This window comes from Oncorhynchus keta, chromosome 4 (genome assembly GCF_023373465.1).
Source record: "Oncorhynchus keta strain PuntledgeMale-10-30-2019 chromosome 4, Oket_V2, whole genome shotgun sequence".
Taxonomy (NCBI): domain Eukaryota; kingdom Metazoa; phylum Chordata; class Actinopteri; order Salmoniformes; family Salmonidae; genus Oncorhynchus; species Oncorhynchus keta.
Window position 1 is genome coordinate 49,933,284 of NC_068424.1, and position 26,215 is coordinate 49,959,498.

Genomic DNA, 26,215 nt, shown 5'->3' on the forward strand with positions numbered 1-26,215 from the left:
CTACTAGGATTAAAATGTCAGGAATTGTGAAAAACTGAGTTTAAATGTATTTGGCTAAGGTGTATGTAAACTTCTGACTTCAGCTGTATATATATTAGTCAATCATATATTCACTGGTTGACATTACTCTGCGTTTGTGCCATGGCTCACAAACATACATGATAGACAAAACTATTTCAAAGATCTTGTGCAATGTTTATTATCCGCAACACAGACCCCCCTTCTACAAACACAACAGCTGTGACATCACACTGTCTCACCCAGACAATGGTCCCCCATTGGTCATGTCAAACACTTGGTGGGGGTTCAGAAGCTTCCGGAAACCATAGAGGAGCTCTCTGCCCTTCAGCTCACCGCTCTTAGGGTTGACAAACACCAGTAGGGGCGAGTCACCTTTGGGTAACTTGTTGTGCTGCAAAAAAGTTACAACAACAGCAATGTCAATGGAGTAAAGAAAGCCGGCTTCTTTAAAAATGTTCAGTTCACGTAAATTACACATTCAACTGGGATCTGGGTTTGTTTACGTCACATTGACGTAGCATTACCATGATCTCTGGTAGGACAAGAGAGGTGAGCTGCTGGTTGCTGACAGATGTGTCTTTGGCTAACATGTAGATCCTCTCAGCCTCAGAGAAACACGATATCTGCAACACCACTGCACCTTCAACGCAGACAGATAGACAGGCAAACCTCAGAATCGATTAACTCCCACATTCAATGTTATGATGACATGTACGACTTTGTATGTAATGGACTAAAACTGCTACGCATAGAAATCGCTTATTATAATAAAGACGTCACGAGATAAATGGCTGTGGGCCATACAGCAGGCTTGATATAAATGGACCACTTAGCTCTTGGGCAGTGGCAGCAGCAGTGGGGCACTAACAGTCTCTAAGAAAGGGACTTATGGAACACTGAATGTGGCAGTGGCCTGCGGCAAAAGAGCAGCGACTTGAGCAGTGTCAAGCAGAGACACAGCCCAGAACAGGCCGTTTGGGGATGGATGTGGAATGAGGGCATAGGGAGGGGGACAGGATTGTGGGGAGAAGAGTGTGATACTTAGGAACGGGACAGCAGGATTAGAGAGGGGGACGAGATGGAGGGAGGGGGTGGAGAAGAGAGGGTGGTGCTCCACTGGCTGTTTCCATGGTGATGTACACACCTTGGTTCCCGTAAACATGTGTGATGGTAACCAAGTGACCTATGGAGGAGAGCAGATTTGCATCTAGTCAGTTAACAATTTTAAATAACATTTAAAATCAACTATAGTCCATTCCAAGGAAAATGTTCAGGAGGATCTCTGTGGTAAAGGGAAACGAAAGGGGGACAGCACTGAACCCTATGGGATTCTGTCCATTTTATTTCTTGCAAAGAGCGGAATCGTGATCCGATATGTGTAGACTCACTCTTGATAGCTAAGTGCTCCTGTAGCAGGTCTGCATATTCCTCCTTGCTCAGCTGTACAGGCAGTCCCTCTAGAAGCAGGTTGACCTGCACAATCCTGTTCCTGCTCTCCACGATGTAGAAACGGGTCTGGTTCATCTGCCTCAGGGAGATCTGTCAGAAACAAAAAGACACAGCTATAAACACACAAACACCCCCCGAATTACCCATAAACTTGAATGTCAGCTTGAAGTTCCTCATACTGTACCTTCCTTATCTCCTGCAGTTTGTCCAGCAGCAGCTCATGGCCTGTCAGCACTCGTCTCTGAACTGCGATGTGGAGAAAGAAAAAACACACACCGTCAATGAACTTTGATAAGATACAATAAATTAAGGCATATAAACAAAGAGACTTCTTATTTTATGGAAAAGGACAGCATTGATGTATAGGTCAGACATATTCCTGTTTCTTACCTTGCTTACTGCCCATGTAAACCTCCACAAGATTGAAGCTTGATGGGTCTTCATTCTGGAGAAAAGAGCATCGCCAAACAAGACTATTGAACTAGTATTGTCATTAACAGATACATATTATAGTCAGAGCAATAGTTCAACCATTAATTGAAACTTCCGGGTACAATACATTTACATATTAGGCATATAGCAGACGCTTTAATCCAGAGCATTTTACAGGAGCAATTAGGGTTAAGTGATTTGCTCAAGGGCACATCAAGATTTTTCACCTAGTCGGCTCAGGGATTCGAACCAGCGAGTTACTGGCCCAACGCTCTTAACCGCTAGGCTACCGGCCACCCATACAATACTTATGCCAAGTTGTATTTAAGACAGAGTGGCTGTGTTATGTTGGTGACCTGCTGGTAACCTGTACCTGTTTTCCCAGTTGAGTGAGGACCTCCTTAATGACAGAATCCACAGTGCTGTTCTTGGAGATGGATATGTACGCCACAATAACCCTGTAAACAGACCCAGGCAGTAGCAATGGAAGATATCAAAAGGTATAGTATGAGGGCAACTGTCACCTAGTCGGCTCGGGGATTCGAACCAGCGACCTTTGCATTACTAGCCCAATGCTCTTTTGACCAAAGCATTTTCTGATGCCTAATGAGTCCTTTGAGATGAACTCATTAGCGCATTTGAGATTTGTGCTAGTGATGTGGTTATATCAGCTGGGCGAACAGGTTTAGGTTAATTAAATATTGTGTGGATGAAGGGCGGGTGGTTGGCAGGCGGGTTGAATAAAGAGAACACAATACATTAAAAAATACATACATTAGGCTATCTATAGGCTACATTGAGGTTTTTCTTTAATTATTTTAGGCTATCTGGTATAAGTGCTTACGCCTTAGCTTTAAGATCTAAATGCACATGTACCAAATAGCCTACACACCAATCACCAAATGCTTTTGGGAATGGGCAGAAAAAGTTAATCCACGGAAGCAAAAAGGACAATGTCACAGTTTAATACAAGAGAAAAGCTGCAACATGGAGAGTTGAAACTAAAAAGGGAGGGCCAGAAAAGTAATGTTTGGGAAAGATTTTGTGAAGTGGTAAAATAGAATTATAGCAGTACGGGCCGGCTATGTTATGTGATGATTGTGAGGCGCTACACAAATTCGACAGCCACAAGACGGGGACTTCAAATAGGCCTATGGCAGGTCAAGGGAACTGGAGCCTACTGTTCAGATGGGTTACATTGAAACTGTAGGTCTATAACCCCTCACATAGCCTTAATTTGAACTCCCGCAGAATTAAGCATTTCTTGCAGTAAAATGATACACTAAATGTAGGCAAAATTTTGACTCGGGAACAGGAGTGGAGAAATATGATTTATTTCAGCATCTTGAGAGAATGCGCAGTTAGATATAGTATGGAACTGGTGCTATCTTTACCAGAATCATAAAAGCTGACAGTATTTCAACCACGTAAAGTATGCATCCAAGCCGAACTGAAATCTTAGAAACATGTTGGGTCGTTTTCACAGCTTTCCATTTCCTTACAACCGGTCAAACTTATGTTATTTGGACATTTTTCAGTTTTGTTTTTGTTATTGCATTTCCTCTCCGGCCCCTAAATGTCTTTGCTCCCCGTGAAAGAAGATGAAAAAAAATATTTGTTTGCATCCCTGTTAGTGAGCATTTCTCATTTTTCCTTTTTTTTTTGTTGAATTTGACCCCCTTTGGATACCAATTTTGTGGTGTCTAATTGTTAGTAGTTATACTATCTTGTCTCATCGCTACAACTCCCGTACGGGCTCGGGAGAGACGAAGGTCGAAAGCCATGCGTCCTCCGAAACAAAACCCAACCAAGCCGCACTGCTTCTTTAACACAGCGCGCATCCAACCCGGAAGCCAGCCGCACCAATGTGTCGGAGGAAACACTGTGCACCTGGTGACCTGGTTAGCGTGCACTGTGCCCGGCACAGGAGTTGCTGGTGCGATGAGACAAGGATATCCCTACCAGCCAAACCCCTTATATTTTTGTTCAGTAAAGATTGAAGCATTCATTCTATTGATTTATGACATTCTGGTGAGCAAGAGTTTATTTAGTCTTCTAGGGCAACATATAATGACAGAAGAAAAGCTGATGTATATAATTATAGACAAGTTGACTAACAAATAGCATACCAAAACTTGGAAATTATAAGCAGAAACATATCAGGCAAATCGTTCCGCCGTCGTTGACTGTAACCTACAGCGCATGTTCTATATTAGCGGGTTAGGGTCAGGTGCAGGCCTTAGACTTTCCATTTAATCACATATGGTTGGGCGGTTGTGGATGGGTTAATAGCAACTACAGGCGGGTGAACAAACAGCTGACCCATGCGTCACTAGTTTGCACCATAACTGAGCAGTTTCCCTATACATTACTTACTTGAGCCAGCCGGCATAGATCCTGAGGACCTCGGTTTCCTGAGGTTTGGCCCTTAGGAGCCACGCCTCGGGCACATTCTCCTTAAAGATTGCCTTATCGGTGGTGCCGTTATGGTTGAGGACGTCGTCATCGACTAGAGCCTGCTGGCCGTTGTCTTGGAGCTCATATTCCAGGGGGTCATCTGGGATGTAAAAGGCCCTCAACGCTGACTCCTGCAGACATGGATTAGATCAGGGACTGGTGACCCTCCTCCTGGAGAGATCTATTGGATGTGCAGGCTTTTACTCTATCCCTGCTCTAAGAAACACACCTGGCCTGATTCTACTGATCTGATTCTACTGAGCTGCATGTCAGACCCTTGATTAGACGAATCAGGTGTGTTAGAGCAGGGCTGGAGCCAAAGCCTGCTCTCCAGGAGGGTTGGCCTTGGATTAGGTTGTTCAAAACTATTGTTATTATCATCATTATTGATGTTACTTAGTGATAGTAGTATTGGTGATGATAGTATAAATATTATTAGTACCTGTTGTTGCTGTAGTAGTTCAACAATATTAGATAATAATAATAATTCAGTATTACAGTAGTAGTTGTGGTAACACAAATGAATGCACTCTTAAAACAACGAAGCACTTAGTGTAAATCTGTTTTTAGTGAATGGGGAGAATCTCACCACTACTTCCACATTCTTGGTTATCCGAGGAATGGAGACCAAACGAAAGTGGCTACGCTTGACTGCATCATCCCCATCAAACACCTTGAGAACCTGCTTCCCTGCAGCTTTGCACACCAAAAAAAATATTTAGACCAATGTGGTCAATTCTATGGACCTGTATGATTAGGATTAGGGTAGACTTGGATTTGATAACTAAGCATTAGCAAATGCTGCAGAACATCAGGAGCGGTAGGACTACTGTTAGCTTAGTGTCATGCTCTAAATAGCAGAGCTAAAGCATTTTAAAATAACTTTAAACCAGAAATGTTAGGGAATCTTTTTTCTAGCTGAAACATGGGAAAATCATATGTTTACATGTGGCTTCAATGTGTGACAACTCATCCTGTACCTACCGGAATCTGGTGTGGTTGCCAGCTGGCTCTCCTTTGTAGGTCTGTCAGCATCTTCCAAGTTATCTGATGAAGCAAAGTTCAACTTACAGGTACGTGAAGGCAAACAACGATGAAATAGAATGAACGTTACATTTGCTACAGGTTTTTCCCCACATACTTTACATTGTTTCACTTCTGTGTGCAAACAGTCTACTGAAGAATGGATGCCTCTTTCATTTCAGGTTAAAGCACAATTTCACCATTGCTCATCTTGTTTGACAAATGGCTTGTGACTCATCTTGTCTGACGTAGAACAAGTGACCAACAACATGTTGACACTTGCTCCAAGCACCTCTCATTCCAGGCAGCCTAGGTGCCCAAGTACGAATGCTTACAAAGGGAGTGCAAATTTGACTGTGTGGAGTTAGCAGTGAATGAATTAGGCCTGTCTTACATTACCATAATGGAAACTCATTATCTTGATTTACACTGAACTAAATTATAAATACAGAATTCAACAATTTCAAAGATATTACTGACTTATAGTTCAAAAAGGAAATCAGTCAATTTAAATAAGTTCATTATGCCCTAATCTATGGATTTCACATGACTGGGAATACAGACAATGATTTAATTCAGCTTTTATTTCTTTCATCACATTCCCAGTGGGTCAGAAATGTACATACACTCAATTAGTATTTGGTAGCATTGCCTTAAAATTGTTTAACTTGGGTCAAACGTTTAAGGTAGCCTTCCGCAAGCTTCCGACAATAAGTTGGGTGAATTTTGGCCCATTCCTCCGGACAGAGCTGGTGTAACTGAGTCAGGTTTGTAGGCCTCCTTGCTCGCACACACTTTTTCAGTTCTGCCCACAAATTTTCTATGGGATTGAAGTCAGGGCTTTGTGATTGCCACTCCAATACCTTGACTTTGTTGTCTTTAAGCCATTTTGCCACAACTTTGCTTTGGGTCATTGTCCATTTGGAAGACCCATTTGCGACCAAGCTTTAACTTCCTGACTGATGTCTTGAGATGGTGTTCTTTAGCTTGCAAGCCTCCCCCTTTTTCCTCCAAACATAACAATGGTCATTATGACCAAACAGTTCTATATTTGTTTCATCAGACCAAAGGACATTTCTCCAAAAAGTACGATCTTTGTCCCCATGTGCAGTTGCAAATCGCAGTCTGGCTTTTTTTATGGCAGTTTTGGAGCAGTGGCTTCTTCCTTGCAGAGTGGCCTTTCAGGTTGTCGATATAGGACTTGTTTTACTGTGGATATGGATACTTTTGTACCGGTTTTCTCCAGCTTCTTCACAAGGTCCTTTGCTGTTGTTCTGGAATTGATTTACACATTTCGCACCAAAGTATGTTCATCTCTAGGAGACAGAATGAGTCTCCTTCCTGAGCGGTATGACGGCTGCATGGTCCCATGGTGTTTATACTTGCGTACTATTGTTTGTACAGATGAATGTGGTACCTTCAGGCGTTTGAAAATTACTCACAAGGATGAACCAGAGTTGTGGAGGTCTACAATAATTGGAGGTCTTGGCTGATTTCTTTTGATTTTCCCATGATGTCAAGCAAAGAGGCACTGAGTTTGAAGGCAGGCCTTGATATACATCCACAGGTACACACCTTCAATTGACTCAAATGATGTCAATTAGCCTACCAGAAGCTTCTAAAGCCATGACATCATTTTCTGGAATTTTCCAAGCTGTTTAAAGGCACAGTCAACTTAGTGTATGTAAACTTCTGACCCGCTGGAATTGTGATACAGTGAATAAGTGAAATAATCTGTCTGTAAACAACTGTTGGAAATATGACTTGTGTCATGCACAAAGTAGATGTCCTAACTGACTTGCCAAAACTATAGTTTGTCAACAAGAAACTTGTGGAGTGGTTGAAGAATGAGTTTTAATGACTCCATCCTAAGTGTATGTAAACTTCTGACTTCAACTGTACCTTAAAAAAAAAAGTGTTGGTGAGTGGATCAAAAAACAAGTCAGTATCTGGTGTGAACATCATTTGCCTCATGCAGCATGACACATCTCCTTAGTGGATCAGAAAACAAGTCAGTATCTGGTGTGAACATGATTTGCCTCATGCAGCGTGACACATCTCCTTTGTATAGAGTTGATCAGGCTGTTGATTGTGGCCTTTGGAATGTTGTCCCACTCCTCTTCGGTGGCTGTGCGAAGTTGCAGGATATTGGCGGGAACTGGAAAATGCTGTCGCACAAGTCGACCCAGAGCATCCCAAACATGCTCAATGGGTGACATGTCTGGTGAGCATGCAGGCCATGGAAGAACTGAGAAAGTTTCAGCTTCCAGGACTTGTGTACAGATTCTTGCGACATGGGGCCGTGCATTATCATGCTGAAACATGAGGTGATTGCGGCGGATGAATGGCACGACAATGGGCCTCAGGATCTCGTCACGGTGTCTCTGTGCATTCAAATTGTAATCGATAAAACTGCATTGTGTTCGTTGTCCATAGCTTATGCCTGCCCAAACCACAACTGCATGGGACATTCTGTTCACAACGTCGACATCAGAAAACGACTTGTCCACACAACGCCATACCGGGGATTCATCCGTGAAGAGCACACTTCTCCAGCGTTTCTGGCAAGAGCTCTGGTGGACATTCCTGCAGTCAGCATGCCGTTGCACTCTTTCAAAACATCTGTGACATTGTGTTGTTTGACAAAACTATACATTTTTGAATGGCCTTTTATGTGTAATGATCATGCTTTTTAATCAGCTTCTTGATATGCCACACCTGTGGATTGATTATCTTGTTAAAGGAGAAATGCTCACCAACAATGATGTAAATTGTACAAATTGTTGTGCGTATGGAACATTTGTTGGATCTTTTATTTCAGCTCATGAAACATGGGACCAACTGTTTAAATGTTGCGGTTATATTTTTGTTCAGTCTTTCCATTATGTATATTTTTTGTCCAATTTAATATTCCTTTGCATGTACAATTTTGTGAGTGAAACAGTTGCTGAGAGGATGTGACTTTGGGTAGGGGGAAGGGAGGGGTAATGGATTTATTTGACCTTTATTTAACTAGGCATGTCAGTTAAGAACAAATTCTTATTTTCAATGACGGCCTGTTCAGGGGCAGAACGACAGATTTGTACCTTGTCAGCTCAGGGATTTGAACTTGCAACCTTCCAGTTACTAGTCCAACACTCTAACCATTAGGCTACCCTGCCGCCCCATGGATGTTGGGGACCACAAGCTTACCCAGCTCATTCTGGTAGCTCTCAGAGATGCGGTAGCAGTGCATCTTGCTAAAGTTCCTCGAGCATATTCTCACACAAGCAGGGTGAAGAAGCATGTTGCGTAGCCGTCCCAGACCGCACTCTGGCGGCACAATGAGATAACAGGCAGCGTGTGTCTGCAAAGTATGACACAAACACTGTTAAAACAAGCACATGCAACATGCTGTCTGGCATTATTAGCTACAGTAGTTTTTTGTGGCGGTACTTTTATTTTCGTTTTGAGTCTTACCGTAATACCACACCACTGACACCGCATCCCCGCCAGGACGTCTGAGGAGCTACAGGTGCACCGGCAGACCTCACAGCGTGCACCTGAAGGAATGTTCCCCTCCCGCCAGTGGTGGGGGAACGTATCCTTGGCCAAGAGGATTAAAAAATATAAATATATATTTTTTTTTAAAGACAACCGACAGATATGTTACAATAAGCAAAAAGTAGACCAGTCAAAACATAGGAAGAAACTCATTATCCTGTTGGATGTGCTTTTATGTCAACCTAAAAGGACCAAAAATATTTGGTATTGCTCAGCTCAGCACAGCTGTAATTTCTCTCAGGTCGTTCCAGTGTGATTTCTCAGAATCAGGCCCTCGAGGCCTCTCTATGGAACTCTCCTATGGAGGATTCCTCTCTTGACAGTGGCAGGTGATAAATGTGATGTTCCTGTGATTTATATATATTTTTCACACTACGGAGGTTGGAATGATACTGCGAAATACTGCCTGAAATTTCAGCCTGTTTAGGGGGGATGGAATTTTGGCCTACCTGGTGACATCAATAGGCAGTAAATTAGTTATTAGACCAATAAGAAAGAGAGTTCCAAACCTCTCTTTCAGCTAGTTTTCAGCTTTCCCCTCCCCACTCAGCCCACTCCTAGACAGTCCTAGCAAAAATATTGTTTCAGAAATGTCTCTTTGCTTCTTTTCGACCATTGTAATTGAAAACAATCACAGTAGGGCATTTAATTGTTACCCAGAAATTATTTGATATTGAGATAAGAATGGCTGCATTGGACTTTCATTTTAACTCAAAGGTGCACCTGTCTTTTGCTTTGCTTCTTTGCCTAATGAGTTTATAGTATCTTAACATGCCACTGGGGGAATTACATTAACATTGTGAACAGAATGCACCTTTTAGAAGGCTTGTGATACTTACAAAGTCCTGACTCCCATCCTGGTGACAGAGACGGCAGTCGCCACAACTGAACGTAGCACAGTCATAGTGGGCATGTAGCTCACAAACTGAAAGCAGAACCAATGGTTACGTTACTTCTGTAAAAGTCACTACTACCACTGATGGACTGGCTCCCAATCAGACTTCCCACAAGGAAGTTGAAATACAATTTGAATATACATAGAATGTACTTTATGTGTGTAAACTTGTGCATTTACTTTGTCATGTAGCCTATCTACACATATGCTGAGGTTTAGCTTGCTACATTTCACTCATTTGTTACATCATGATCTGTACACTACTACAAAACTGAACCTGCAAAACCTTGGCCATAAGTTGTACATTGTATGTTGTGAAAGCTCTTAAAAACCAACCTTCACAACGAACGGCAGTGTTTCCCTCCAGATGCTTTCGACACACACAGCAGAATCTCTTTTTCTGCCCTGCTGGACCAAAGCAATGGGCGACAGGGACCTGGAGTTCAAATGGACAGAAAAAGGAATATGACCAAAAAGACCATGACACAGGAGCATGCACTCAACAGGAGCATGCACTCAACAGGAGCATGCACTCAACAGGAGCATGCACTCAACAGGAGCATGCACTCAACAGGAGCATGCACTCAACAGGAGCATGCACTCAACAGGAGCATGCAGTCATCCATCAGATCACAGGCAGTAACAGAGCAGTGTAACCTTATGGTGTAAGTGTCACTCACCCGCACCTGTGTTGGGGCCATGCATGAACACACAGTCCTCACCATCTTCAGGCACTTTTCATGGCACATAAAGTTACACACTAGCGGTGGGAGGAGACACCAAATAACAGAGTCAGTCAGTCGAGGCGCATCATTAACTAGGCTATCCCATTCATATTCTTTATAATTAGATTTTGTTGTAACATAGTCTATGAACCACCTTTCAGTGTTCCCCTATATTATTTTAGCAGCCGTGCACCGCTAGCTAAGATACAGTAACTTTATGCTAGCTAAAAAATTGTTGTTTTGTTAATATATGATTGGCAGGTGATGTCATTGAGATCAAGATATCAAATTGTCCTCAATTTTCAGATGAGTTTCAAAGGAAGAGAACATAATTAAATGTTTATATATTTTGGAATAGAATGTCCTTTACCACCCCTGCTGAAATAAATCCTAAAGGGAAACATTGCCTTTCTATAGGCTAATGCATTATAAATGCATTAGTAATGCCTTCACCCAATAATGCATTATGGTATTTGCTAAGCATTCACAGTAGCCTAATAAATCCACGTATCTTCAAACTCAGTCATAGTGCATTATATAGAGCAGAGGTTTGTGACAAAGGAGCAGTCGACCTCAAGCTGGCTAGGGAGGCTTTAGTCCTTGTGCATCCATTGCCCTCGAATAAGGCAACCTGTCTAACAACAAGAGTTCATGAGAAGCATCCAATTTCATGGAGGCGACATCCAGTATACGCTTCAGGTACTAACTAGTCCAGCATAGTTTTGCTAGAATTTGACACATTAACAAATAGACCGTTACTGCATTTAAGTAGGCACATTAGTCTAAAATATAGCACCATTATACATGTTTTATGCTGTGTCTAGGATGGTATGCTTTTACAGATGCTCTGCCTCTACTCTCCAGCATCCAGGTCCCTTTTGCCATGCCGACCAGTTAAAGTATATCTGCAGCTGATTGCGCAACAGAGGCTTTGCATCTCCCCTCTCCACTCTCCACTCTGCATGGTTAACACTGTGTTATCTATCATCTTCTGTTGTGTTGTGCAGTGCTGCTCCTATATGCTTTAGTGCTAGGCGAGGGGTAGCTTTGCATACTACATGTTCTATTCACGTTTTCAATCTTTTTCAAGGGAGCAATATTTTCTGATGTCAACCATGATGGATAAATCATGTAGGAAGAGGGAATTTACTCAATTCACATTAATTAGTAGAATCACAATGTCAGTCTGTGCTTGATATTGGCATAGCCCTAAAAGCCAGTGATTTTCCACATACAAACAAACTCATTGGACACAGAACCAAGGCACATTTTCTCCCACACACACAGCTTCTCCTATCGCACACACACACAAGCATGCCATCACCCTGAGTACTGCTCTATGAACATACTGTACACGATGACAATATCTAGAAAAGTTGAGAACATATAAGCTCTTATTTAAGCTCATAATGATTAAGTTTGTGCATCCATTCAACAATTCAAAGTGAATTCCCCAATGTCAAATACATTTCACATTTCAGTTGAGTGATTTCAACTCAGTCTGGCCAAGTTAAGATACAAAAACAACCGTCACGTTCTCATGTAAACCAGCCTACCTTCACAAACGAATCCGTTAAGACCCCATATGAAATCACTGCAGTTGTGGCAGAACGTTGGCTTGGTGAGAGTCACTTTCCTAAAACTGTGTCCGGGTGCGCTGACCTGGTACCTTGAGCGAGAGCCAGGGGACTCTGGAGGCTTTTCCCTCCCGGACAAGGGGCTAACAGGTGGACTTTCCATTTTGGAATTATCATTCTTAGCTCCAGCGCTGTCTGCCATCGTATCTGTGCATCACACAATGAAAACATAGTTAGTTCAAATATGTTTCCGCTGGTAAACGAGCGAGCTCCAAGCAACGCGTTATCCCCCGCGGCTGTGTCATTCATTACACCTTGGAACCAGATGCGCCAGCTGCTGAAGCCATAGCGGGCATGACGTTAGCGAGCAAGCTAACAACAATAACGTGGCAGTTAGCTGCATTGCAAAATATTTTATAAAAATAAGTCTTGAATGATCCAGAACGACGGTTAATTCAAAACAATACACTTCACCTGAGTCGTGTCGCTCGTCACCTGGAAACATTAAAAATAAGCTTACTAACTAACGTTAGCTAGCAGGCTACATTTGCTCGCAAGGAAGAAAGCAAGTTCAACGAAAATCCATCAAAACGTACGTGTCAAGCTGACTAATTAGCCATTTTGTACGCCCGCTAAACTAATTAGCTCATTTTTACGCCCGCAGTTTTCATAGCTCTGTGTAGTCGTTTACATCCGCCCTCCGCGTCCAGGCAAAAAAAGTGAGTGACTATCGTCAGATAATATGAACAAAGACAGCACAGTATGAAGATAAGCAGAAACTGCTTCTCTAATAGAAATCCCCGATAACGTTTGTAGGCGACGTTGGCTAGCTAAACTCAGACGCAGAAAAACGTCATCGGGTTAACTGTCGTCTCCAAGTACCCCTGACTGCAATGAATTTAAACTATGTCAACTGGGTGATAATACCGCCATATTCTTGAAAGACAGGAATGAGGTTTCTATAGCAGTTTCCTGTATTGAAGACTTTTCCTTCGTTTCAGGTTTGAAAATGTATATCAATAAGTCAGTCTTATTTCCACTCAAGGATTGTGTTTTACGGGAAGTATATGGTATCCAAATGAAAGATTAAGTTTACTTCTGTTGGAATTGTTATATGCAAGGATGAAAAACAAAGGAGTGAATTAAACTTTGACCCCATTATTGAGAAAACAAAGAAGAAATTTAACCTCTGGTTGCTGAGAGATATTTCGTTACATGGTCTGGTTTTAATGTCCAAAGCTGAAGGGTTATCCAGATCGGTTTATGTCTCGTTATCACTTGAATTATCCCCTAAAATTGTAAAGGACTTGGATAAGATTCTTTATAATTTGATTTGGAGGAACAAGCCTCACTATCTACGGAAATATATTCTCACTAATACCCAAGAACATGGAGGTCTTGAGGTTTTAGATTTCAATACTCTAAATAATACTTTTTAAATAAATTGGATATGAAGAACCAGAACAGTATTTGGAATGTCTTCCCTAAGTATTTATTTGACTCTGTTGGTGGTTTAGAATTTTTTGCTTCGATGTAATTTTGATGTTGATAAAATCCCAGTAAAATTGGCTAGATTCCACAAGCAGGCAATTTTAGCTTGGATGTTAGCGTATAAACACAATTTCCCCTCACAGATTCTTTATTTGGAACAACAAAGATACAATTTAAATATATATATATATATTTTCATAACTGGTTTGAGAATAAAATTATTTTGGTTGGTCAGTTACTGAATGAGGATGGATATCTACTCTCATATGGGGAATTTCTTGATGATTTTAAAATTCCATTCACCCCGAAAGAATATGTAATTGTTTTTGCGATTCCAGGGGGCGGGGGGTTGTATCTCTTTTAAATTCCTCAGTGGTTGATGTAAGTAACATAGATTTACATGAAAATATATTAATTGACAATATTAACATCAAAGATAAATGTAGTAATAAACAAATTAGGAATATTGTTTGTGATACTACAATTCCCTCAGCAAGATTATTTTGGTCAAATATCTATGGTGATATACAATGGGGGGAGCATGGAAAATTGCTAACAAATATTGTATCAATAACAAGGCAAAGGAAGTTTCATTTAAAATGTTACATAGAATTTATACTGTGAAACATGTTTTGGAAAGATTTAAGCTGAATATTGACGATACATGTGATTCTGTGGAATGGAGGAGACCACAATGCATTTGTTTTTTGCCTGTATTTATAGTAGATTTTTTTGGATTGACATACAGAATTTTTTTACAAAAAAATAGGACTGGTTGTACTATTTAATGGTTTTGATCTAATTATTTATGTCAGAAATTCTTACATAAATAAAGATGTAGTATATTTAATTAAACTGCTAATAATACTAGGTAAATTTCATATTCACAAATACAAATGGTCGAATTCAAAACCTAACTTTTTTCACTTTATAAATTAATTTAAACAATATGGTACTACTTTAACTAAAATGAAAAATGAAAAGTCAATTAAAACTTGTTTGTTTAGGATTCCTGGCAATGTAAATAGTTTGTATGTATGCTTGTTTGCATGTGACTATTCCTCTTGTTTGTTGATATATACATATATTTTATAATAATAATAATATATATTTTTTGTAAAAATGTAAATAAATAAAAATGTTTAAAAAAAATATATATATGCAAAAAAAGGATTAAAATACAAAAAATATATTTAAAAAGTACCCCTGGCTGCAGTGTGCAATTTGGGGCCGGGCTCAATTTGACTCCGCCCACATTTGACCCCACCCACCTTTTTTTTTGTCCATCTGAGGTGATAGTCACACACTGATTACAAACACACGTTTGCACAAGACACATGTTGAATACAAACATATTTCATTTTTGAAGATCGTAAGAAATATTATATAAAGTACCAGCAGATGTGTTGTAACAATTTTTGCTTCATGCTATATTTGAGACAAGCTACTGATATTGTTGCAGTGAACAGACTTGTTATGTATGTCGTGTACTGTTAAAATTGTGCTGATAAATGTTACGTTGTAATTATATTGTTTCATTGAGCGCATATATATACAGTCGTGGCCAAAAGTTGAGAATGACACAAATATTAATTTTCACAAAGTCTGTTGCCTCAGTTTGAATGATGGCAATTTGCATATACTCCAGAATGTTATGAAGAGTGATCAGATGAATTGCAAAGTCCCTCTTTGCCATTCAAATGAACTGAATCCCCAAAAACAATTTCCACTGCATTTCAGCCCTGCCATAAAAAGGACCAGCTGACATTATATCAGTGTTTCTCTCGTTAACACAGGTGTGAGTGTTGATGAGGACAAGGCTGGAGATCACTCTGTTATGCTAATTGAGTTCAAATAACAGACTGGAAGCTTTAAAAGGAGGGTGGTGCTTGGAATCATTGTTCTTCCTCTGTCAACCATGGTTACCTGGAAGGAAACACGTGCCGTTATCATTGCTTTGCACAAAAAGGGCTTCACAGGCAAGGATATTTTTGCCAGTAAGATTGCACCTAAATCAGCCATTTATCGGATCATCAAGAACTTCAAGGAGAGCGGTTCAATTGTTGTGAAGGCTTCAGGGCGCCCAAGAAAGTCCAGCAAGCGCCAGGACCGTCTCCTAAAGTTGATTCAGCTACGGAATCGGGGCACCACCAGTACAGAGCTTGCTCTGGAATGGCAGCAGGCAGGTGTGAGTGCATCTGCATGCACAGTGAGGCGAAGACTTTTGGAGGATGGCCTGGTGTCAAGAAGGGCAGCAAAGAGGCTACTTCTCTCCAGGAAAAAAAAAGGGACAGCAACGTCTTCTACATCATCCTGAAATATATTGGAGGGGGGGTTAAGTCTTTAAACATTGGTGTAAGACTGTACCACTCATCATATGAGGGGGGGTTAAGTCTTTAAACATTGGTTTAAGACTATACCACTCATCTTATGACACCTACCTGTCGTGTGTTTGTTTTCACCGCCTTTTAAGATCTTTCGACCTCTCTTATTCAGACCTTAGTGAATGAATGACATACATTCAATATGATAATATATTCAGGTCGTTCTGGCTACAGTTAAATAAGTGATTTTAAGGATGCAAAGGAAATGTCTTCATAATGTTTAAGACTTACAGCATGAGAAAGTTCTGCAGGAGAACTAGGCACCACCATCGCCTAATTTGCTGCATGTTTTCCTTTGAAAAAGAAATCACACAATTGGATGGGGATCCCAAAAAACATTTTATCCACTAGTGATGAGAATTTATACATACCTCAGTGAAATCACTGCTTCCATTGCAATGTACAGAACGTACTGTAAGTTAAGAAAGAGTAGGTTGTTAAGTTTGATAGTTATGACAACAACAATAACAACAATAATGATGATAATAGTAAATAATACCCCCCCCCACCAAGAAGTCACAGCATGTCACATCAGCATCCAGCTCTGCAGGAGTTTGATGTATGCATTGTGTATGTAGTGTAAAAACTGTAGCAAATAGGTACCAAAAAGTGTCAAGAATAATAAACAAGAAAAAGTATGAGCAATAACAACAGTGTGCTATGCATGCTGCAAGCATAGAAATAATAACTTTTCAATGTTATAACAGAAAATAGGACTAATATAATATACTGAATAGCATCTTTGGTAGATCCTTTGGTAGATAGATCCTGTGGTGTGAACACGGTACACTTTTCAATAAAGGAATGACAATCAAATGGTACAGTGCAGTGGAATCATTTCAAGGAATATCTAACCTGAACATCATCCACACCAAAAGTCCTCCAAGGTCCAGGGGACAAGATCCGAGCACTGTGAACACAGTGTGTGTCAAAGTAAAGAAAAAGTGCAATTCAACAGCTTTTTATACTCCAGCATGCATAACAGTTTTGAACACAGTTGGAACTGAATTAGCCCAAATATTTTTCACAACATGTATGGGTTTTGCTGGACCAGAAAATGTATTTTCGACTGCAAACACACCATTTCCTCACATCAATGCACTCACATGACAAAAATATTTCCTTGGACACTGTTTCAAAGCAATGTGTATGCTTTCTTCATAAATGTGTTTTGAAGTTTTTCTTATTTATCTTCAGTTTGCAGTGTGGACAAGTTACAATTGCTTTTCTTGACTTGCCATGTATGTTGTGACCAGGTGATTTCATAATTGTATATACTATGTGTAGGCTGTGTAGACTCGCTATGTGTAACTAAGGGAATGGCATCAATGATACACATTTAGAGGCAGCCAAACACAACAAGGCATACATTGAAAAAACACAGAAAATCAACGATCTAATCGATTACATAACTGTACATGTAAACCTAGGTTTACTGCTCAAGTAGGCAAATTTGTCCAAATAAGATTCCCTCAATGTAAGCAATTCGCTAGCTCACACGCAAATGGATGATAATTAACGATATGCTAACATTGGTGCGGTAGTTGGTCATATAAAAATATACCACTGCACTGGTATAACATGAATATTACAAAGTAGATTATGCATAATGACATTCTCACTTATTTCCATGGTTTATACTTTTGTCCATGTCGGTTAGGTTCGATTAAGATTTGCTTTCGTTGATGTTGATACCTTCGACGCCCACATTGAGCCCGGGCCCGACGTTTGACTCCGCCCACATTGAGCCGCCCCGAACTGCACACTGCAGTCGGGGGCTTCTCATCGTCTCGCGCAGAACTGTGGATGTGTAGGCGGTCAAAGGCACTACTTCAATATAAAAAGTTGTTCAAGTTGTTCAATAACTTGGGTTAAGAAAATCTGTGATATTAACCCATTTAATCCCATCAGTCACAATACTGAAGAAAAAACACTTTTGTACTTTACAGGCACTATAGAAGCTAAAGTTGTATTTATCAACAAATGTGTTATATATTATGCCTTATTACGGTGTCAAGTATGATTCAGAGAAGTTTCATATGATTTCTCAAAATGGTCACAAGACCACAAGCATAAATCTCCAAAGTGTACTTTCACAGATGAATTTGGCACCAGAAGTCTATATTCAACAGCTTAAAAATAAAATACATTGTTGAAATTTAAAAATATTTGATTTGTAAATACACTGAACAAAAATATAAAGCAACGTGTAAAGTTCTGGTCCCATGTTTCATGAGCTGAACAAAAATAATCCCAGAAATGTTCCATATGCACAAAAAGCTTTTTTGTCCACAAATGTGTTTATATCCCTGTTAGTGAGCATTTCTCCTTTGCCAAAATAATCCATCCACCTGACAGGCTTGGCATATCAAGAAGATAATTAAACAGCATAATCATTACAGGTACACCTTGTGCTGGGGACAATGAAAGGCCACTGTAAAATGTGCAGTTTACACAATGCCACAGATGTCTCAAGTTTTGAGGGAGTGTGCAATTGGCATGCTGACTGCAGGAATGTCCACCAGAGCTATTGCCAGAGAATTTAATGTTAATTTCTCTAGCATAAACTGCCTCCAATGTAGTTTTAGAGAATTTGGCAGTACGTCCAGCTTGCCTCACAACACACAGACCACGTGTAAGCACTCCAGCCCAGGACCTCCGCATCTGGATTCTTCACCTATGGGATTGTCTGAGGGGGGTGCTGAGGAGTATTTCTGTCTGTAATAAAGCCCATTTGTGGGGAAAAAACTATTTCCGATTGGCTGGGCCTGGCTGCCAAGTGGGTGGGCCTATGCCCTCCCAGGCCCACCCATGGCTGCACCCCTGCCTAGTCATGTGAAATCCATAGATTAGGGCCCAATTTATTTATTTCACTGATTTCCTTAATTCAGTCAAATCTTTGAAATTGTTGCATGTTGTGTTTATAATTTTGTTCAGTGTATAATTTTTATTAAAGGGTATAGTTTACGTATGTGCCCTCATTTTCAATACATTGAATCCATGGATTCTTGTGGTACAGTATATTATAATATCTTAGTGTTACATTTGCTATTATATACAGTATATTTAATCATAGCATATTATTTATTTTTTCAGTAGATTGAAGTTGATTTGGGTTATGGATAAATGTATATATATACTTATTTTACAGATGATTTTACTATCATCCATTAGCCTTTACATGTGTTTAAATCAGTGATTTTGACTGAAAAACATAACATGTTGTTATTACAAGGGGAATTGGTCATAATGGACCCATAAACTGAATTAGAGTAATAACTTATTTAATGTCAAAAGGTTTGTTTAGTGTCTCTTGCACAATGGTAGACCTGGTTTATGTGAGTTTTGCTGAATAGTCACAAGGGTAGACCTGAGCTGTGTTCGAAAACCCATACTAATATACTGCATACTATATACTATTAGTTTATTTTAGTATACTGTAAACTAATGGTATCGTTTCAGTTGAACGCACTAGATCTTCACCTGTCTTACCGGAAGTTGATGCTGTTACTATGCAACCTCTTGCTAGGGTTAGCATAGTAGCTAGCTAAACTTTTTACGATTTCGGGTGTGTTCGTAAATTCAATCTGGAGTGCCAGAGTGCGCTCTGGACATTCCTAAATCCAGAGCGTTGTCAGATTGTCCATTAGTAAATTCAGAGAATTTTGCTCTCAGAGCGTTCAGAAGAACACTGGACTAGTAGTGTATTAGTAGCCGACTAATCTTAGGTAACTAGCTAACATACCAGTACATACTTCTGTAATGCTATGCGGTTCATAAGGATAGCGTAGCGAACAAATTGTCATCCAAAATAACATGTAACGCAACTTATTTGAAAAGGCATTACTTTATTATATTTTTCAACATTTTCTAAACAATTGTCATAATTAGTTCAAACAATTCATTTATATCCGCTCTCGTCGGACTTCGGCTGCATATTTTCTGCCATTTTCTTAAAATCTGAAAAGTTATGAAGCCACGCCCATTTTCTGAAGAATTGCATTATTTGTATTTATTTATTTATTTTAACCTTTATTTTACTAGGCAAGTCAGTTAAGAACAAATTCTTATTTACAATGACGACCTACCAAAAGGTAAAATGCCTCCTGCGGGGATGGGGCTGGGATTAGAAATGTAAAAAATACAAATATAGGACAAAACACACATCACGACAAGAGAGACAACACAACACTACATAAAGAGAGACATAAGACAACAACATAGCAAGGCAGCAACACATGACAACACAGCATGGTAGCAACACAACATGCCAACAACATGGTAGCAAACACAACATATGGTACAAACATTATTGGGTACAGACAACAAACAGCACAAAGGGTAAGGAAGTAGAGACAACAATACATCACGCAAAGCATCCACAATTGTCAGTAAGAGTGTCCATGATTGAGTCTTTGAATGAAGAGATTGAGATAAAACTGTCCAGTTTGAGTGTTTGTTGCAGCTCGTTCCAGTCGCTAGCTGCAGCGAACTGAAAAGACGAGCAACCCAGGGATGTGTGTGCTTTGGGGACCTTCAACAGAATGTGACTGGTAGAACGGGTGTTGTATGTGGAGGATGAGGGCTGGAGTAGATATTTCAATCAGTGGGTCTTGCGACGGGTATACAGAGATGACCAGTTTACAGAGGAGTATAGAGCGCAGTGATGTGTCATATAAGGAGAACTGGTAGCAAATCTGATGGCCGAATGGTAAAAAACATCTAGCCATTTGAGAGCACCCTTACCTGCCGATCTATAAAGTATGTCTCCGTAATCTAGCATGGGTAGCATGGTCATCCGAGTTAGGGTTAGTTTGGCAGCTGGGGTGAAAGAGGAGTGATTACGATAGAGGAAACCACGTCTAGATTTAACCTTAGCCTGCAGCTTTGATATGTATAGACCCACAGAGAGAGAACTTCTCCTTAAAGTAACTAACTTTGTCCTTCCGGATAGCCTGAGTGCACTTATTTCGCATTTGCCTGAACGAGAGCCAGTCAGCCCAAGTACGCGTGTGCAAAGCCTTTCGCCAAATGCAATTATTGAAGTGGAGTAACTCTGCAAGATCACGGTCGAACCAGGGGCTGAACCTGTTTTTAATTCTCTTTTTTATGGGGGCGTGTTTGTTAACAATACCACTGAAAATATTTAAAAAATATGGTCCAAGCATCTTCGACAGAGGGGATCAAGCTCACTCTATACCATTTTACAGAGGCCAGTTCATGAAGGAAGGCTTGCTCATTAACGTTTTTTAGCAAGCGTCTAATGACAAATCAGGACAGGTCGTTTCACTGAGGCTGTAAAACAGCGATCACTAAGGTTATTATAGGCCCTGACTTCTGTCCTGTATATGCTAATAATTTTCATGATAAACTCATAGTACAGTGGTATAGCACACGTGGTCCAGGGTTGCGGTGTGCAGCCAATAGCTGCATATACAGTGAGCTCCAAAAGTATTGGGGCAGTGACACATTTTTTGTTGTTTCACTTATATATGTATTAAAGTAGTAAAAAGTGAAGTCTTTGGTACCATATTCATAGCACACAATGACTACATCAAGGTTGTGACTCTATACATTTGTTGGATGTGTTTGCTGTTTGTTTTGGTTGTGTCTCAGTCCTTTCCAAATGTATCTGGAATTTAGCCATTAAAGGTGATTGGTTGATGATAGGCCTATGACATTGGCTAAGTCTTGTCTTGCGCTGTGCAGAATATCATATCCAATTAATGATTGGAGAAGTGTTTAAAATCACCAGTACCACATCCTTACGATATATATATATATCTTTACATAAGCACAACTTGACTGCAAGAGAAAGTTCGGTATGTCTGACTGAAATACGGCCAAAATCAACCTTTTCCTCTAAATTACTGGTGTTGATCAAATGCGGGACATGCTGTAATTGTTTGGTTGCAGGATGTCAATAAAACAAAGTGCCAAAATGCGGTACTGTCCCGCACAATCTGGGACACTTGGTCACCCTAGTTACAAATTCTTCCCACTGGGCACACACTGGTTGAATCAACGTTTTTTCCAGTCATTTCAATGAAATTGTTGAACCAACGTGAAATAGACGTTGAATTGACATCGGTGCCCACTCAATGGGTTTGTGTTGTTCTGTACCCTACTTTTTTTTTTTATCATTAAGTAGGTGCACCTTCTGCTGGAAAAAAGGGCCACAAAAAAATTGGCCATTTTGTCACAGATCAAGTTGAAAGGGGAATTCCTTGTCAATTGTTCAACTGAATGCATCTTCCGCATTTTACCCAACCCCTCTGAATCAGAAGTGCAGGGGGCTGCCATAATCAACATAATCTTCAGCGCCCAGGGAACAGTGGGTTATCTGCCTTGCTCAGAGAGAATTTTACCTTGTCAGCGCAGGGATTCGATCCAGCAACCTTTCAGTTACTGGCCCAACACTCTAACCACTTCGCTACCTGCTTCCCCGGGGAGCATACATTTGGCATGCTGACTGCAGCAATGTCCAGATCTGTTGCCTTCAATATATCTTTTGAGCATTTGGCAGTACGTCCAACCAGCCTCACAACTGCAGACGTGTATGGCGTTGTGTGGAAGTGCAGTGGTGAACAGAGTGCCCAATGATATGGGTAGGCATAAGCTAGACAACACAATCGCATTTTAGCGATAGCAATTTGAATGCAGATACTGAGGCCTATTGTTGTGCCATATAGCAGCCACCGTATGTTTCAGCGCAATAACACACAGCTCCATGTCAAAGATCTGTTCACTATTCCTTGGATGCTACAAATGCCCCAGTTTTTCCATGGCCTGCATACTTAGACATGTCACCCATTAAGCATGTTCAGGATAGACATGTTCAACCATGTTCCAGTTCCCATCAATATCCTTCAACTTCGCAAAGCCATTGAAGTTGAGTGGGACAACATTCCACAAGGAACAGCCTGATCAACTCAATGCGTCGCGTTGCATGCAGCAAATGGTGGTCACACCAGACACTGGCCAACACCCCTTTTTTGGGTATGTGTGACAGATGCATATCTGCATTTCCAGCTATGTGAAATCCATAGATCAGGGCCTAATTAATTTATTTCAAGTGACTTCCTTATATGAACTGTAACTCAAAATAGTTGCATGTATATTTGTTCAGTATAGCTTAACTGCATAGGAAACAAATTTAACCATTACCTCCCTCAAATTACTGTAACATTATAGTACACATTTATTTTTATTTTACCTTTATTTAACCAGGAAAGTCAGTTAAGAACATATTCTTATTTTCAATGACGGCCTGGGAACAGTGGGTTAACTGCCTGTTCAGGGGCAGAACAGATTTGTACCTTGTCAGCTCGGGGGTTTGAACTCGCAACCTTCCGGTTACTAGTCCAACACTCTAACCACTAGGCTTCGCTGTAAGAAAGTACTATTAGCTTCACTTACTGTACATTACCCATGATCGTATTAAATGACAAACAAGTGTTTAACCAGGTTTCTTTTATTTGAAGTAAACAAAACAAAATTTACACACAAAAAAAAAAAAAAAAAAGTACAGCTGAAGGTTGTCAGATAAGGAAACATGAAGTGGAAAAACAAACACAAGGCAGATGTTTCACAAGGAAAGAAAACAGACCATTTAAGCCAACTCCTCTTCACCCTCCTCTTCAAACTCGCCCTCCTCCTCTGCAGTGGCGTCTTGGTACTGCTGATACTCAGACACCAGGTCGTTCATGTTGCTCTCTGCCTCAGTGAACTCCATCTCATCCATGCCTTCTCCTGTGTACCAATGGAGGAAAGCCTTGCGGCGGAACATAGCTGTGAACTGCTCAGAGATGCGCTTGAACAGCTCCTGGATGGCAGTACTGTTTCCAATGAAGGTGGCAGCCATCTTGAGGCCACGGGGAGGAATGTCACAGACTGCAGTCTTGACGTTGTTGGGGATCCATTCAACGAAGTAGCTGCTGTTCTTGTTCTGTACGTTCAGCATTTGCTCGTCCACCTCTTTCATGGACATGCGCCCGCGGAAGACTGCAGCCACGGTGAGGTAACGGCCGTGACGAGGGTCGCAGGCAGCCATCATGTTCTTCGAGTCAAACATCTGCTGAGTAAGCTCTGGAACAGTCAGGGCTCTGTACTGCTGGCTTCCCCTGCTGGTGAGGGGGGCAAAGCCAGGCATGAAGAAGTGGAGACGGGGGAAGGGCACCATGTTGACAGCCAGTTTGCGCAGGTCAGCGTTGAGCTGGCCGGGGAAGCGGAGACAGGTGGTGACCCCACTCATGGTCGCAGACACCAGGTGGTTGAGGTCTCCGTAGGTGGGTGTGGTGAGTTTGAGGGTACGGAAGCAGATGTCGTAGAGCGCCTCGTTGTCGATACAGTAGGTCTCGTCTGTGTTCTCTACCAGCTGGTGGACTGAGAGGGTGGCATTGTAGGGCTCGACCACAGTGTCTGACACTTTAGGGGAGGGCACCACGCTGAAAGTGTTCATGATGCGGTCGGGGTACTCTTCACGGATCTTGCTGATGAGCAGGGTGCCCATGCCAGAGCCGGTTCCACCTCCCAGGGAGTGGGTGAGCTGGAAGCCCTGCAGGCAGTCACAGCTCTCAGCCTCTTTCCTCACCACATCCAAGACAGAGTCAACCAGCTCTGCACCCTCGGTGTAGTGGCCCTTGGCCCAGTTGTTACCTGCGCCACTCTGACCTGTAATGGACAGAAGTATAATGCCAAAGTAAAGAAACCTTGAGATGAAACTGGGCCCTAGTGATGGATTACACAAACACTAAAGCAGGAGATCACAAAGCTAATTACGTGACATGGCAACCCTTTCTTTTGAGTAACTAATGCCAAACGTTTACCTGTGGTGCCTGTAGTCAAGTAATGAAGGTTTATTGTAGTTACATGCAACTAATCCGGGTCCATAGACCACTCAAGTTTCTTACCAAAGACAAAGTTGTCAGGCCTGAAGATTTGACCGAATGGTCCGGACCTCACAGAGTCCATGGTCCCAGGCTCCAAGTCCACAAGTACTGCGCGTGGCACATACTTTCCACCTGAAAAGTCAAAAATGACACTTAAAGAAATTCAAAACAATCGCGCCTGGCTAACAATGGTAACTAGGAGATCCATTTTTGATTTTGTTTCATTTAATCCGAATTGGACAATTGCCAGCTTTACCAGACCATTGTGGGTCAAGACATCACACCACTTAACTCACCTGAAGCTTCATTGTAGTACACATTAATTCTTTCCAGCTGAAGATCACTGTCCCCATTGTAACTTCCAGTGGGGTCAATGCCATGCTCATCACTAATCACCTCCCAGAACTAGCATAGGGAGACGTCAATTAATGCCAATCCAGAGTTAATTCACTGTTAACATTTTGCAGTTGAATTAAATACAAAATGGATGCAAACAAGCCATTTTGAACAATTTCACCCCCCCCAAAAAAAAAAGAGTTCTGCTTTCTGGCTTCCATGCGTCAAGTGTCAAAAACAAAATGGAGTTTCAAAAGTTGGCACCCATTTTATATATTTTTTTTTCTGCGTTGTCCTTTGATAAATGTACAAATAAAACATGGAAATTATGCTCTATGTATTAGTACATCGATAAGTAAAAATAAACCAAACTAAAAACAGCAAGGCTATAATGTAATCGCAAAGAGCGCGCGCTGACCGGTTTGGCGCACTCCATGACCTGAACCAGACATAACTGCGAGCTCGTCCAACGCGGGGCAGTCAACACCCTTGAATTATATTACCTCGATCATTTGAATGGTTCCCCAAATAAAACAAGTACATACAATTTAAAATCATTGAAAACATTAAACTTGTTGGAACAGGAAGGCAAACAACTTATAATCGAGAGGATGATACTTTCCGCCAAACAATTATTGATCATCTGAGAACAAAGGGGTTACGTGTTTTCACGCACACTTTGAAAGATCAATATCGAGGCCTCTTAGCCGTAGATTTGTTATTTTTACCAATAATAATTCTACACAATTAAAAAATATATATATATATGGCTTTAAAAGCCTAAACGTGTACAAACCTTTGCGCCAATTTGATTACCGCACTGCCCTGCTTGTAAATGAACAATCTCTCTCATTTTGTTAATGGAGTAAAATTAATCTAACTTCCTTCTTCGAATGGCTACAATCTTCAAACTTTTGCGCTCATATGTGTATTTTTATATACCTCGGTGGTGCGTACAGGGTATTTTTGTTTGGTCATTCTCTAAAACCGT

At 40.9% G+C, this 26,215-nt stretch overlaps 2 protein-coding genes and 1 long non-coding RNA gene across 4 annotated transcripts in view; all 3 read right to left on the reverse strand.

Annotated features, from left to right (window-relative positions):
• Positions 1–13,748, reverse strand: part of LOC118376596 (diacylglycerol kinase theta-like) — a 70,672-nt gene extending 56,924 nt beyond the window's left edge. Inside the window, exons 1-17 of one of the 2 annotated variants that reach the window (XR_004824064.2) lie at positions 12,597–13,742; positions 12,102–12,329; positions 10,501–10,580; positions 10,157–10,256; positions 9,765–9,850; positions 8,842–8,967; positions 8,575–8,728; positions 5,344–5,406; positions 4,949–5,055; positions 4,279–4,490; positions 2,276–2,360; positions 1,861–1,915; positions 1,655–1,716; positions 1,410–1,560; positions 1,166–1,204; positions 546–661; positions 261–412 (exon numbers count right to left, since the gene is read on the reverse strand). Coding sequence is in view for 1 of the 2 variants with exons in the window: in XM_052508925.1 (XP_052364885.1) it covers positions 261–412; positions 546–661; positions 1,166–1,204; positions 1,410–1,560; positions 1,655–1,716; positions 1,861–1,915; positions 2,276–2,360; positions 4,279–4,490; positions 4,949–5,055; positions 5,344–5,406; positions 8,575–8,728; positions 8,842–8,972; positions 9,764–9,850; positions 10,157–10,256; positions 10,501–10,580; positions 12,102–12,329; positions 12,597–12,627 (1,853 nt within the window). In the remaining variant the exon portion in view is untranslated. Of the gene's footprint in view, positions 1–260; positions 413–545; positions 662–1,165; positions 1,205–1,409; positions 1,561–1,654; positions 1,717–1,860; positions 1,916–2,275; positions 2,361–4,278; positions 4,491–4,948; positions 5,056–5,343; positions 5,407–8,574; positions 8,729–8,841; positions 8,973–9,763; positions 9,851–10,156; positions 10,257–10,500; positions 10,581–12,101; positions 12,330–12,596 lie in introns of both variants that reach the window. The other variant, XM_052508925.1, reaches the window with a different exon arrangement.
• Positions 13,749–14,953: 1,205 nt separating this feature from the next.
• Positions 14,954–20,986, reverse strand: LOC118383729 (uncharacterized). The gene is made up of 6 exons (XR_004825693.2): positions 20,744–20,986; positions 16,853–16,907; positions 16,369–16,409; positions 16,229–16,290; positions 16,055–16,111; positions 14,954–15,926 (listed from the first exon to the last, which is right to left on the reverse strand). It is a non-coding gene; the product is annotated as an uncharacterized LOC118383729 (long non-coding RNA).
• Positions 20,987–23,455: 2,469 nt separating this feature from the next.
• On the reverse strand, positions 23,456–26,199 carry LOC118376625 (tubulin beta-4B chain-like). The gene is made up of 4 exons (XM_035763360.2): positions 26,021–26,199; positions 25,185–25,293; positions 24,910–25,020; positions 23,456–24,670 (listed from the first exon to the last, which is right to left on the reverse strand). Exons 1-4 carry the CDS (start codon positions 26,075–26,077, stop codon positions 23,610–23,612), a joined length of 1,338 nt encoding a protein of 445 aa, XP_035619253.1. The 5' UTR covers positions 26,078–26,199; the 3' UTR covers positions 23,456–23,609.
• Between the last annotated feature and the right edge of the window lie 16 nt (positions 26,200–26,215).